Source organism: Vicia villosa, linkage group LG7, assembly GCF_029867415.1.
Source record: "Vicia villosa cultivar HV-30 ecotype Madison, WI linkage group LG7, Vvil1.0, whole genome shotgun sequence".
Classification (NCBI taxonomy): domain Eukaryota; kingdom Viridiplantae; phylum Streptophyta; class Magnoliopsida; order Fabales; family Fabaceae; genus Vicia; species Vicia villosa.
Genome location: NC_081186.1, coordinates 95,391,683 through 95,406,245, shown reverse-complemented (window position 1 = coordinate 95,406,245; position 14,563 = coordinate 95,391,683). Strand labels below are relative to the sequence as shown.

General features: G+C 36.6%; 1 protein-coding gene across 1 annotated transcript; it reads left to right on the top strand.

The window, feature by feature from the left end:
- The first annotated feature begins 10,435 nt into the window (after positions 1–10,435).
- LOC131615971 (BTB/POZ and MATH domain-containing protein 4) lies at positions 10,436–14,545 on the top strand. Its single transcript, XM_058887173.1, has 4 exons — positions 10,436–10,994; positions 12,034–12,385; positions 12,531–12,810; positions 13,916–14,545. The coding sequence occupies exons 1-4, from the start codon at positions 10,597–10,599 to the stop codon at positions 14,101–14,103; spliced, it is 1,218 nt and encodes a 405-aa protein (XP_058743156.1). The 5' UTR covers positions 10,436–10,596; the 3' UTR covers positions 14,104–14,545.
- The last annotated feature ends 18 nt before the right edge of the window (positions 14,546–14,563 follow it).

The following is a 14,563-nucleotide window of genomic DNA, read 5'->3' as shown; positions in this document are numbered from 1 at the left end:
GGATACCATCAATGAAGTGGCTGTGTGGGTGCGCATCTCAGGGCTTCCGATTGAATACTACGATACTAGGGCGCTATCTGTCTTTGGAGATCGTATTGGTCGTACGGTTAAGGTGGACAAGACTACTATTAAGCAAGAGAGAGGTAAATATGCTAGGATTTGTGTTACAGTTAATCTGGCGTCACCTCTCCTTGCCATGCTGAGGATTCAGGGAAGCAACTATAAAATTGAGTATGAGGGCTTGCATCTGCTTTGCTTGGCGTGTGGTCGATATGGCCACTATAAGGAAAATTGCCCCACGAATGTCAAAGGGAAGAATGTGTTAGGGGATAACAGCAGTATTGGGGGAGTGATGCGTGGTGCTAGTGAAGGTGGTGGCATAGACAAAATCGGTGGTGGTGTGATGGTAGAGGGTCCATGGAAAGTAGTGCAAAAGCAGAAACGGTTGAGGAGACCGGCGGAAGGCCGGAGGAACAATGCTCAGGGGACCATTAATGCCATAGTTAATGGAGGAGGATCTCGATTTCATATTTTAGGAAAGGAATATCAGGAGGGTAATGAGGAAATTATTACACATGATGATGTGGAGCAACAGGTTTTGGGAAGTCATAAAGATATTATTATGGGGCCAAATCATGATGCTATTATTATAGATAGTACTATTAACGTTAATAATCCAAAAAGAAAGGCTGACGTGGCTACTACTAGCACTAATAATAATGAAGATATTATTAATTCTTTGACATCACTAGGTATTAATAGTGGGCCCAGGATAATGGCAGATATTCCTCAAAGTAGAAGAAGTGGGAATAAAATGCATAGAGGGGCAACTAAAAACAAAAAGGCCACACTAGCATCACGTGGAGGAATACAACTGAAGGAGAAGTCTGGTGGCATCAGTAAATCAGGGGTGGAGTATACTCTAGAAAAGGCTATGGCTGGTGAGATTAAAGAAAAGGGAAACTACAGGACTTTTAATTTGCATCAGAAGGAGAAGATTAATTGTTTGGTGGATACGGCAGTAATCTCTTGTAATACTGATGCTGTAGGGGGGGCCCATGCATCGGATTCTTCTCATGCAGATGGTGAAGAGGCTATTGAACAAGATGAACCACCTGACTACTCTTGCCCAGGAACTTTGTTCCAATATCCTAGTGGTGCTGCCATTGCACTGGAAGTTGTAGGCAAGGGTGACACAGATCTTACAGATGTGGTTCACGTAGGAGAGGCTGAGGAAACTGTGCAGGAAACTCCCTGCTAAGCTTTGGTCGAGGTTTCGGTTATTTTTCTCCTTGTTTTGATGATGTGTACAAATATCAAAGTAATGTGTTGGAATTGTAGAGGGGCTGCTAGTAAGGCATTTTTTCGGTATTGCAAGCAGTATGTGGATAACAACAATCCGAGTGTTCTCGTAATACTGGAGACAAGATGTGATCCGATTCGTATAAAGAAATCTTTGATGAAGCTAGGCTTTGACAAAATGGAACATTCAGATATTTTGGGATATGCAGGAGGTATTGTTTTAGCTTGGAGATCTAATGATATCAGGATCCAAGTTAGTCAAATAAACCATCAATTTATACATTCCAAAGTCAGTATGGATCAAAATGAAGATTGGTGGTTTACTGCGATATATGCTAGCCCTAATGACAATAATAAGAAAATATTGTGGGATGAGTTGCAGGATATAGCTAGTGGCTTGAGAGGAAGCTGGTTGGTTGCAGGCGACTTCAATGATTTTGATTCTGTATTGGATAAAAAGGGAGGGTTGCCTGCGTCAGTCCAGAGATGTCAAAGAATGAAAGAAAGAATGGATTGCTGCAAATTAAATAACTTGGAAATGCGTGGTCCTAGATTTACGTGGAGGGGGCCTGTGTTCCATGGTGGGCAAAGAATTTATGAGAAGCTTGATAAAGCAATTTCAAACGATGAATGGAGAATGCAATTTCCGGATGCTAGTGTCAAGGTGCTAGTGCGCGTAGAATTCTCAGATCATCATCCCATTCTCATTATTCTGGATGATAGCCAGCGAATTCAGTATAAGAGATCTTTTAGATTTGAGAGTGCATGGCTCATGCATGAATCTTATCAAAATATGCTCCAGGATGTGTGGAAGAATGATCACTCTTTTGACAGCAATCTTAATAATGTGATAACGGGAATTAAAGTGTGGAAGATGGAAACCTTTGATCAGGTTAAATTAGCCAAACAAAGAATCCTTCGAAGGTTAGAAGGGATTCAACAAAAGCTGCAGCAAAAAGATAATTATGGCGGTATGCGGATTCTCGAAAATAAGCTCCAGAGGGAATTAAGTGACATTTTGAACAAGGAAGAAGTTATGTGGTTTCAGAGATCCAGGTCCTTATGGCTGGCGGATGGTGATCGAAACACTCGTTATTATCATCTTCAAACTATAGCGAGACGCAGGAGAAACAAGATTGTGATGCTGCAAGATTCTATTGGCAATTGGATTAGTAATGAAGATGACTTGAAGACTCATGTTACTACGTTTTATAAGAATCTTTTTGCATGTCCAAGTGGTTGGAGCAAGTGGCGGCAGACGGAGGTGAGCTTTCCTAAGCTGTCTACGATCAACATCCAGTCTCTTGGTGAAGATATTAGTGGAGATGAGATCAAACGCGCCCTTTTCTCGATGAAGCCGTGGAAAGCCCCAGGCCCGGATGGTTTTCCTCCCGGCTTTTATCAAAAATCTTGGAAGGTAGTTGGTTCAGACTTGATTAAGTTTGTACAAAGTGTGTGGAAAGAACCTGGCCTTATGGTGAACATTAACAAAACTGATATTTGTCTCATCCCCAAAGTGGAGCAGCCAACCAATGTTACCCAATTTCGCCCTATTTCCTTATGCAACACGTTATACAAGATTATTAGCAAGGTGGTAGTTGCAAGACTTAAGCCATTGATGCCTTATCTTGTATCTCCTCTTCAAACGGGATTTGTTCCCGGTAGATCAATTCATGAAAACATCATTATAGCGAAGGAGATTATGCATTCCATGCAAAGAAAGAGAGGTCGGAAAGGTTTTTTTGCGATCAAGATTGACCTCTCAAAAGCATATGATAAACTTAATTGGGAATTTATTTGGAGAGTTTTGGATGAGTTAGAGCTTCCTAAGGTTGTAGTTAACGTAATCATGCATGGTGTTTCGAGTGTTGAGACAAATGTTAATTGGAACGGGAATAAGAATGAGTTCTTCAGACCGCATCGAGGAATCCGTCAGGGTGATCCTATATCGCCCTATCTCTTTGTTCTCTGCATGGATAAGCTGACACATATGATTGAGTATGCCATTCAAAAGAATCAATGGAAACCGTTTAAAATTGGTAAGAATGGTACAAGCATTTCTCATCTCATGTTTGCGGACGATTTGCTCATCTTTGGAGAAGCTAATGAGGTCCAAATAAAATGTGTGAAGGATATTCTTTGTCAATTTTGTAGCATGTCAGGACAGGAAGTTAGTATGGAAAAAACTAATATTCTTTTTTCTGAAAATGTCCCTAGAAGTATGAGAAGAAAGCTTGTGCTGCTATCCGGTTTTCGTGAAACTCTAAAGTTTGGCAAGTACTTAGGAATTCCTCTCAAAGGGAAAGCTTGTAATAAGTATGACTTCCAATATGTTGTTGATCAAGTAGCGAATAAATTGTCAAGCTGGAAAGCTCGTAATCTTTCTCTTGCGGGGCGTGTGACATTAGCCAAGAGCGTTATCGAAGCCATCCCGGTTTATCCTATGATGACAAATTCTCTTCCTAAAGCTTGTATTCATGAGATTGAAAAGATTCAGAGAGGGTTTATTTGGGGTGATTCGGATAGTAAAAGGAGATTCCATGCGGTTAGTTGGAATACTATTACAAGTCCTAAAAGTGATGGGGGGCTGGGCTTGAAAGATCTTAATATCATAAATGATACTTGTCTCATGAAATTAGGTTGCAAACTGCTTAATGACGATGAGGATTTGTGGTGTCGTGTTCTTCGCAGCAAGTATAATGTTGATAAGAGAGGTGAGCCATTGCATGCGAAAGCATCGGACTCCTCCTTATGGAAAGCTATATCAAAAAATGCGGTGCAACTTGCGGATTTAGGTGTTTGGAAAATTGGGGCAGGTACCAATGTTAATCCGTGGACTCATTGTTGGATTGAGAGAGGCTTGATTCTAGCGGATTTGAATCTCAGTATCCCTGCGGAGCTTCAAAATTGTTCCATCAAAGATCTTGCCCGTGACCAAAGTGAGTGGAACTGGGAGACTATGGCTTGGCTTCCTGAGTTTGTTAAGCATAAAATCGCTGCAATGGTCCCGCCAAAGGAAGAGAATGGTGATGATTGTCTTGTGTTTGCTACGGATGAGGAGGGTAATTTCTCCATCAGTAGTATGTATAAGGAGCTTACTCGTGCGGATGGGGATACCGCGAGTAAGGATTGGTCTCGTGTTTGGAATTTGAAGGTGCCGGAACGTGTTAGATCCTTTATGTGGATCCTCCACCATGATCGTTTACTCACTAATCATCGAATTAGTATGGCTGGTTTTGGTGTGGATGGTTGTCGCTTGTGTGGTGCAGTGAAGGACACTAGTTTGCATGTGCTCCGTGACTGTAAGGTGGCAAAAAAACTGTGGGACAGTATAATTCCCATTACTCTAACTGTTTCTTTTTTCAGTGCAGGTTGGACTCAATGGCTTCAGCTTAATTTATTCAGTGACAGTGTCGGTTTACCGGAGTGGTGTAATCTTTGGGCCACTAGCTGTCACGCTCTTTGGCAATGGAGGAACATGGAAATTCATGACACAACTTACAAAAGACCGCTGGTGATGAAGGATGTGATAGAAGACAAAGTGCATCAATACAATAAAGCGATGCTTGTTCAGCATAATGTTATGATGCAGTGCCACGAGAAGGTACTGGTTCATTGGCATGCTCCTTTGGCTACTATGGTGAAGCTGAATGTAGATGGTGCTCGAGATAGTAATGGTCTAGCGGGCTGTGGAGGAATTCTTCGTGATGCTAGTGGGTTTTGGCTAGGAGGCTTTGCCAAAGGCATTGGTAATTGCAGCTCTTTGATGGCTGAATTGTGGGGTATTTATCATGGCTTAGTTATGGTTTTCGATCTTGGTCACCGTATTATTGAAGTTGAGACTGATTCAAGACAAGCTGCAAATTGTATTCTTATCGGGAGCTGTGGGAATAAAATGGTGGGAAACTTAGTGAGGAATATTAGGGAGAAGATGCTGTTATTTGATAAAGTGGAAATTCACCATATCTATAGAGAGGCGAATAATTGTGCTCACACTCTTGCTCTGGAGGGTAAAAAGCTGGTTGGTGCGAGTAAATTCTATCAAATGGCGCCTACTTGGATGCTTAATTCTTTGAAGAAGGATCAAAATCCTGATTGTGTTGCTAGGGTTATCCCCTTGTAGTTTTCTTTGTTTTTTTGGGCCTCGGCCCTCCAAAGTATCAAAAAAAAAAAAAAAAAAAAAAGTTTTTGACTTAGCACTTTTGATCTCCTATGATATTTTTAAACTTTTAATCCTCAATTCAAATTTTAGTTTTTTCTTTTCGCTCAAACAATGATGACGAGAACGGTTTAAAAAATGGTGAAATTGAATTAAAAATAAACTAATTGAATATTCGAATTGTTATATTTGACTAGTGAACTAAATTATATGATACAAACGGTTCTACAACTAAATTATATGATAAATAAACTAAACTGAAATTGAAATCGAACCGAATTTAAATTGAAGATAAAAAATACTAAAAAAACGTTTATTAATTATTTTATAGTTATTTATTTTATTAATTATTATATAATATAATAAGTAATTATTGTGTGATTTTGTGAACATATGTGTTATATGTGTGTTGGATTATTGGCCGTGAAAATAATGGAATGAGTAATTGGGCCTCATATTAATGTTAGGAAAAGAAAAGGTGGGAGCATGATTTAGTAAGTCCATTAGTGAGAAAATTATGTATAGTTGGGGTTTTAACAAAACAAGTGAATTAGAAGTTAGAAAGAGTAGTGAATAAAAGAAAAAAAGAGGAGAAAAGAAGAGAAGAGAAGAGAAGAGAAGAGAAGAGAAGAGAAAAGAAGAGAAGAGGAAACTCTAGAAGGAGAACTTCATCTAAGGTAATGGTGGGTTTTCATTTGATTATGGAATATATATGATGTATGTAATGGGTAGTAACATGTATTAGGATTTGGGATTTCAATTTCTAGGTTATGACATGCTTGGGGTTTTTTTGAGATTCCATGAAATTGATACTTGAATCGTGTTGTATCATTGTTATGTTAAATATATGTTGTTTTTCACAGTTGTCATCATGTTTATGTTATATTTCTTTTATGATCTTCTACAGTTATTCACAGTTGTCATCATTAAAACAAAAACCTATTACCTGTAAAATAAGGCTCCACATACTTCCTGGATGTTTTTACAGCTTTAAGATTTTCGCAATCTCGAAATATTTTTCTTTTTCTTTGTCGTCTTAAGGTTTTAAGACATAATTCAATAATTTTCAACTTGTCTTGAAACCATTGTGGTGTCACTTTATCCATCAATCACCTTGTTTCTCTTTACCATGTTGAAACATTATTCAGAACCCTTGATCAACTTCTAGCCATCCTCGAACCTTTATCTTGCCACTTGCATCCACTTGTTTCAATTTTCATGCATATGTAATATAACAATCCCAAAAGCATGGATCTTCAACCATCATTGATTCTAGTTACTTTTGAATGCCTTCCTAAAGGTCCCTTTTTTTTTTAATTTTGCAACCATTTAGCCACATTCAAAGCATACCATCTAAGGCCAACACATATGCACTTTTTAGATGGTATAATCTCTATCATTACCTTATCACAAGTCAAATGATAATCAAAAGTCTTTGTAATCATTCCCTAGATACTAGTATTTATGGTAGGAACCTCCACCTCAAATTAAATATTCTTTGACATAGTTTCTAAAAACTTCATTCCTAAGTCTTTACTCTTATTCCCCTGACATGACTAAATAAAAGCAATACTTCTGCAATTAATGAAATTCAACTATCTAGGTTTCACTCTCAATAACTCACAAACTTTCCCACCTCTTAGATAACCATTGAAGATATAATAAACAACGTTACCATTAAGCTGAGTTAACTTGAATTGATCAATATGCAAAGTTTGGGTGAACTTCGAAATAAAAGAAGTTTTTAAGTTTTCTACTACAAATTACCATAAGTGTTTGAAATTTATTTTTGTAATTGAACACTATTGGAACATACTCTAAATTACTTTGAAAATAATAAACTACGTTAAACAAAGTATCTAATATCATGTGCATGTATATTTTAGTCAGAGCGTGATCAAATAAGAATCATGGTCCATTTTTACAAAGCATGTCTCCACCATTAAAAGTAAAATCACTCGCAAGGATCCACAAATCAAAGAAAGGATGCACAAACCATGTTTCCAGAAAGGGCATGTGCACTTTAAAGTAAAAATGATAATTTGCCTTAACGTGACAACACATGGTCAATTTTTGAAGAAAAAGAGTGAATTCCAAGATAAGTAAATTGTCTCTTGAGGATACAAACTTAACTCACGTCACATTTGTAACATATGAAGAAACCTATCGACAAAAGTGCTTATATGATTGACATTCATCTTCTACTCCATCTATAAAAAGAGATCGACACTCCCATTTCAAGTCATCTTGGTGAAAAACATCAAAAGGCTCTCCTAAAGAAAAACTCAAACACATTGTCTCTTTCATTTTCAAGACCATAAACCAACTACTTCGTAGAGTTATTATGAAGTTATATGGTGAAGTTGTCATTTATCTTTGTATACAAATACCATTCTCATACTTGAATATCCTCAAGCGATATAAAAGGCTTGTAGAAAATTGTGAAAAGCTCACTGAAAACTTAAACATTTAGAAGTGTAAGTCTCCTAAGGCCAAAAGAATACAGAACACATAAATAACCTTATTGGGTTATTTTGGGTATTAATAAAAATCCCACATACTATGAGGACTAAACTAACCGTTGTTTTTGCGAACTAAGGTAAATCCTTGTGTGTTATTACTCCCCGCTCTTGTTAGTTCAATTTATCAATACTACATACATTCTCACTAAACTTCATTACCTATTCATAAATTGTAGCCTTAGACTATTGACAAGTTCTTTGAATTTATCAAGCTAAAACAAAAAATTTAAAGGGTCGCAATTCAACCCCACTTCTTGTGAAATTTATAGTTACTTCCTTTGGTATCAGAGCATCGGGCTCCGATCTTTAAAAGAAACACTTAACCATGTTAGAGCAAAACAATCTTGAAAAGAAACGTCTGAGCAAACCAAACTTATAGCTGAAAAAGGGTCATCATATAAACATCCTTACTTCAATGACTCATGCTACTATTACTGGAAAGGGAAATGAAATTATTTCCATTATCTCAAGATAACAACATTTTGTCAGTTGTCAAAACTGGAAACTTTGCACCCATGACTACTCCAACAGAAACTTCTGCAACAGTCCCTAAACAACAAGCAGAATGAAGCAAAGATGAAAACGACAAGGTACTTCTAAACTTTAAAGTTAATTTCATCTTGTGCATTAAACATATAAGAATATGATATAATATAAGAATGCAACACTGCAAAAGAAATTTAGAACACGCTGAAAATTCATCACGAAGGAACAAGCCACGTCAAAAAAGAAAGAATTGACATGGGAGTAAAGAAGTTAGAAACCTTTAAGATGAAGAAAATGAGACATTAGATGAAATCTTTGCAAGATTAACCATCATTGTAAACGAGCTTAGATCCTTTGGAAAACGTACAATACTCATGAAAGAGTAAGAGAAAATCATAAGAAACATTCCAAAAATATGGAGACCTATGGTCACCGCCATCACTTAGGCAAAAAACTTGAAAGAATTGCGGGTGGAATAACACAATAGATCGCTTTGTGCTCATGAAGGTCTAATCATGGAAGACTTATATCAAAATAAGGGAAATATGCTTGCTCTAAACTCCTCTCAAAATACAAATACTCGAAATGAAACTAGCTCATCACAAAACCATGATCGAAAATGCGAGGAGTTAACAATTTTGATTTGTGTTTAATGAAGTTTTCTATTTTGAGCATTAACTTGGATTTAGCCTCAAAGATCCAAATCCACATTTTTCAGACCGCATTTTTTAGGATATCCATTTTCTATAATCATGTCTTATTGATTTGTTCTTAATTTTTCAATGTTACAAGTATATATTGGGATACTAATGATCCAGACTCCCTTGCCCGTTTGACATTACCTATGAACCAAACTCAACAGACTCTATCACCAAACCAATAATTTCATTGAGTTGAATGACAAAGGTGTTAAAGGGACAGTGTGAAAATAATTACATTCATCATAAAATTTTGTAATGACGTGTTTGTTGAGAATTTACCATGGAAATAAGTGACTCAAACATTAGAAAAAAGAAGACACCAACACAATGTAATTATTTAATCATATAATTTTGAAACACGGTCTCCAATAAAATCACATGTCTCACAAATAAAATGTCATATCCAATAAACCACATAACTCGTCCCTTAAACCCAAACACAATGTCTAATCAACTTAGAGAGCGACAAAATACGTAAATCCCTTCTGTTTAACACATCATTTTTAGAGGGTTGAACCAATATTTTCAAACCGCCTCACGCCCATTCCATTTTTTGGCGGACACACATGAACATGACGAATATGACCATTTGTCACTTTTAAGATTTAAGAGTAACAAAATTAGTCGGGTCCACTCATTTAACTCATATTTTTTGTATGCTAAACCACAGTTTCTAACACATCTATCTATTAAAGAGTGATTTAAACAAAAAAGACAATATATTACCCTTAAATAAGTTGACATGACTCAGTAACACAATTTAATAGTCGTCCCAAATAATTTGTCGCAAACCAAACAAAGTTTGGATGACTTTAATATTGATTGACTTTGGTGACTTTGTCTCTATGTTTCTCTAAACCAAACACATTCTCATATTTATTTTAATCATCTATATATAATTCAATTACACTACCATATAGTAAAGTTACTTAATCCATTTCCGACACAATCCTCCTCTATAATCTAGTTGAATCAAAATATTTCAATTGAACAATCTAGTAGTAGAATTTAAGAGAATAATAGTATCCCTAGTTCATGAGAAAAACATTTCCACTTAAGTCGATTGAGACATATAACACGTGATATATATAGTATCAATAGATTCACCTACAACCAAACTTAGAACAATAGCATCCAAACTCCCAATAACAATCTGCCACGTCAAGATTCCGCACACAGAATTCCATTTTCCAGGGACAAACACGACATTTCACATCCCTTAAACGTCAAAACCACTCCAAATAAAAACCTCAAAACCGTGACGTACCCAAAATCATCGTCATTTCATTTTCCTTCAACCCAAAACACTTCTCCCCCAAATCCCCCAAAACAAATTCAAAATTAAACCAAATCCCTAATTCTCAATTTCACACACACACTCCTTCTCCGTCGTCGTTTTACATGAACTCCGGTTCCCAAAACCGCCATGACCAGAACCCTATCACCGGAGCGACAACCACCGCAATCGTCACCGTCAATTTCTCGGTCGATTACGCAAACACTTAACGGCTCGCACAAGTTCTTGATCCAAGGCTACTCTCTTGCGAAGGGAATGGGAGTCGGAAAACACATTGCGAGCGATGTTTTCACCGTCGGAGGTTATCAGTGGGCGATCTACTTCTATCCTGACGGCAAGAATCCGGAAGATGGTTCGACTTATGTTTCCGTTTTCATCGCGCTGGCTAGTGAAGGAACCGATGTAAGAGCGCTTTTTGAACTCACGCTTGTCGATCAGAGTGGAAAGGGGAAGCATAAAGTTCATAGCCATTTTGATCGATCTCTTGAGAGTGGTCCGTATACTCTTAAGTACAAGGGTAGCATGTGGTAGGGTTATTTCTTTGATTTTTACGTGATTTGAAAATTTGAATCTTTGTGGTTTTAGTTTATCTCTGAATTGTGGTTTAATGTGAATATAGTTTGTGAATTTTTGTAGTTTAAAGTTGGTGTGAATTTCACATTTTTTATGCATATGATGAAGTGATGAACCGTGTAATTGTTGTTATTTACAGTGATTCACTATATCAGTATTATTACTCTTTTAAGACACTGTTTTATAGGCTTATTTTGTTAATAATGCTTGATTACTTAGTGTTTAGCTCACAAAAAACGTTAGATAGGTGAATTAGAAGCTTGTTCTTAGTTATATTTAATGGTGTACTCTGTAGCACCGACAACTTTGAAAAAAAGTATGTCTATGTCCGTGTTGGACACCGACACTTGTGATTACCTTCAATTTATTCACATTTTCAAATTATTATTGACATCGACGTGTCGGTGTCGTGTCCGGTGTCCGTCATAGATGGTGTATATGAAATATAACGATATTACTATGTGATACATGATGGCTTTACCAACAAAAAAACTATCTTGATTACAGCCTTCAATGAATCTTAGTTATTTGGTTTGTCTATGCAGCTGTGCGGGGATACGTAGTTAACAAAAAAAAGCCTCTACCATTTCAATTTTTTCAAAATCAAGGACATGTGTTTTCTTTAAAAATTTGGGGAAGGGATAAGTTATTATTAACTAAAATGGCATTAGCAGTCATTTTATAATCGTCCTGATAAATTTTGAACTATTTCCGCTTTGATATCTCTTGGTCAGTGCATGTTAAGATCCGTATGACTGTACGGTTGTGTTGAGATTTATGAAATGATAATCTTGTGTGTTCTTAAAAAATTTGGGGAAGGGATAAATTGTTATTGATTAAACTGGCATTAGCAGTCATTTTATAATTGTCCTGATAGATTTTTAACTCTTTCCTCTTTAATCCCTCGTGGACAATGCATGTTAAGATCCGTATGAGTGTACAGTGTTGTGTTGAGATTTGTGAAATGTTAATCTTGTTCACATGTTCTTGTAGGGGGTACAAGCGATTTTTCAGACGGGCTTCGCTTGAGAACTCCGATTTCCTCAAGAATGACTGCTTAAAAATCAACTGTACAGTTGGAGTTGTAGTTTCTGCGACTGATTGTCCTCTACTTAACTCTATTCACGTCCCAGAATCTGACATTGGAACACACTTTGGCTCATTACTGGAGAATATGGAAGGTTCAGATGTTACTTTTGATGTCGCTGGGGAGAAGTTTCCTGGTCATAAGATCGTGTTAGCTGCTAGATCCCCAGAATTTCGATCCAAATTTTTAAATGGTACGGATATTGATACGGACAAACAGGAGATTGTTGTAACAGATTTAGAACCAAAGGTTTTTAAGGTAAAAACTATTTATTTCTTATTCTTTTTTCTCCTCTTTCACCATCTTCTTTCCATGGTAGTGTTAAGCTTGGCTAGGATCTACTCTCTGTTATTATGTACAACTACGGAAGATAGATATCCTGATTTACCTCTTACTTTTACAGGCAATGCTGCATTTTATCTACAGGGATACCCTTACAGAAGAGGCGGATGTGGTTCCATCAACATCATCTAGTGATTTTCCGGGTTGTGAGACATTGATAGCAAAATTGTTAGCTGCAGCAGACAAGTATGGCTTGGAGAGGCTTAAACTGATGTGCGAGTCTCGTCTATGCCACAACATTGATGTGAGCTCTGTAGCTAGCATTTTAACATTGGCTGACAAATGCCATGCGGCAGAGTTAAAAGCTGTTTGCCTAAAATTTGCTGCTCAAAATCTAGCAGGTATGTCTACTTAGTAATTAATTACCTGTTTTTGATTGCTTAGCACGAGCAACCATGCCAACATAAACACCGATGTTTAACTTACAGCACTTGTCACTGGAAAAGTAACTAAAAATATAAAAGAAAAATGCATTCAGCTGCTAGCTTCATCTGCTTGTTAAACACAGTTGTTTGACATACTTCGGTAGGCACAGAGCAGAAAAGGTAGATAATGTATTCCAAAATAAAATTTACAATCCTAAAACATTCAGACAATTCAGTATGATTGTACATCTTGGGGATCTTTGCTCTCACTTGCATCTAACCAGTTACAGAACTCATGACATAGCTAATTCTGTGGAGGATTTGACGAGAGTCCACTAGGGTTACTGTTTTTGATTCATATATGTCAAATACAAATTAGTAGGAATAAATGATACAATGTCATGGCAATGTGATTAAGCACCAGAATATTGAGAGAGATGAGAGAGGGAAAATCAGGAAAAGAAAACTGAACTGACAATATTTGTTTAGGATTTTTTATTGTGTAAATCTTGCATTCTTAGTGAACTTTATAATGCGACTTGTTTAAAAGGAAATTATATCTTCCAAGCTTTTACTTGAAATGAAAGATTTTAGTTTCTAATTACTATAAAAATGCATTGCTTACTCGCTCTCTCGAAAGACATTATGACATTATTTGATCTACTTAGTTGGATCTCACGTTGTGGGAAAAGATTTTTGTTGTTGATTTTTTGACCTTGTGTGCATTTTAAAACATTTAGACCAACATAATCCTTCCTCTTCCCTTCTATTGTTATTTTCTTTCCACCACATTTTTTGTGCTTATATATTTCTATGTCAAGCATTTAAGTGTTCTGCATTCAGAAAGGCCCAACCATTGTTATTGGGTTTGCATTTGTTTTTCTCTTTCTTGTGTGTTTAAATTTTAGAACATTTTAGATTTAGATTGACCGGCCATCTTTTGACCCCTTGTTGTAAATTCATGTTTTAATCATGTACTCTTGTATTAAAACTACTTTTTGGGCATAGACAATTATTTTAATATACTTTCAACTATCCACATGCTTAATAAGATTATTCTTTTTGTTTGGACTCATTGCAGCTATCATGAGGACAGATGGATTTGAGTCTATGAAAGAGAAATGTCCATGGTTACAGTCAGAGATATTGAAAACAATTGCTGGCTGTGAGGGTGATACTTGCAGTACAGGGGAAAAATCTCAGAGTGTGTGGGCCCAACTTTCAGATGGTGGTGAAACAATTGGCAGGAGAGTTAGACAGAGACATTGATATCTGTCGTCACATTGGTATCTCCGATTCTTTTTGTAAATGAAGTTGATGATAACGTTGAAAAAATGGGGATAGTTAAGGCCAAAGAGAGGGAAAAACCTTTTCTGGTGAATTTCTCCATGTTTCAATAGAAAGTTCTTTAGAAAAAGAAGGTAGACTAGATGCTATGCAGGTTATACTTATGTCTCCCGTGGTGTGTTGTTAGTACGGAGTAATTATTGAAAATGAGCTCATCTGCAGTAGACGTTTGTAGAGGATCCAAGTCCATTATCGTTGCTGGACTTTATGTCCCCATGTCCTTTGTTCAAACCTTAATGTTTGTAGAACTAGGTTCAATAGGATGGTTGCTATACCTTGTAAAAAGTATTCATTTTGTAAACATCGTTTCTGTAATTTAAACCTCATAAAAAGTGGTAATGTGAGATAGTCCATCTTGAATTGATTTTTTATTGTATCTGGG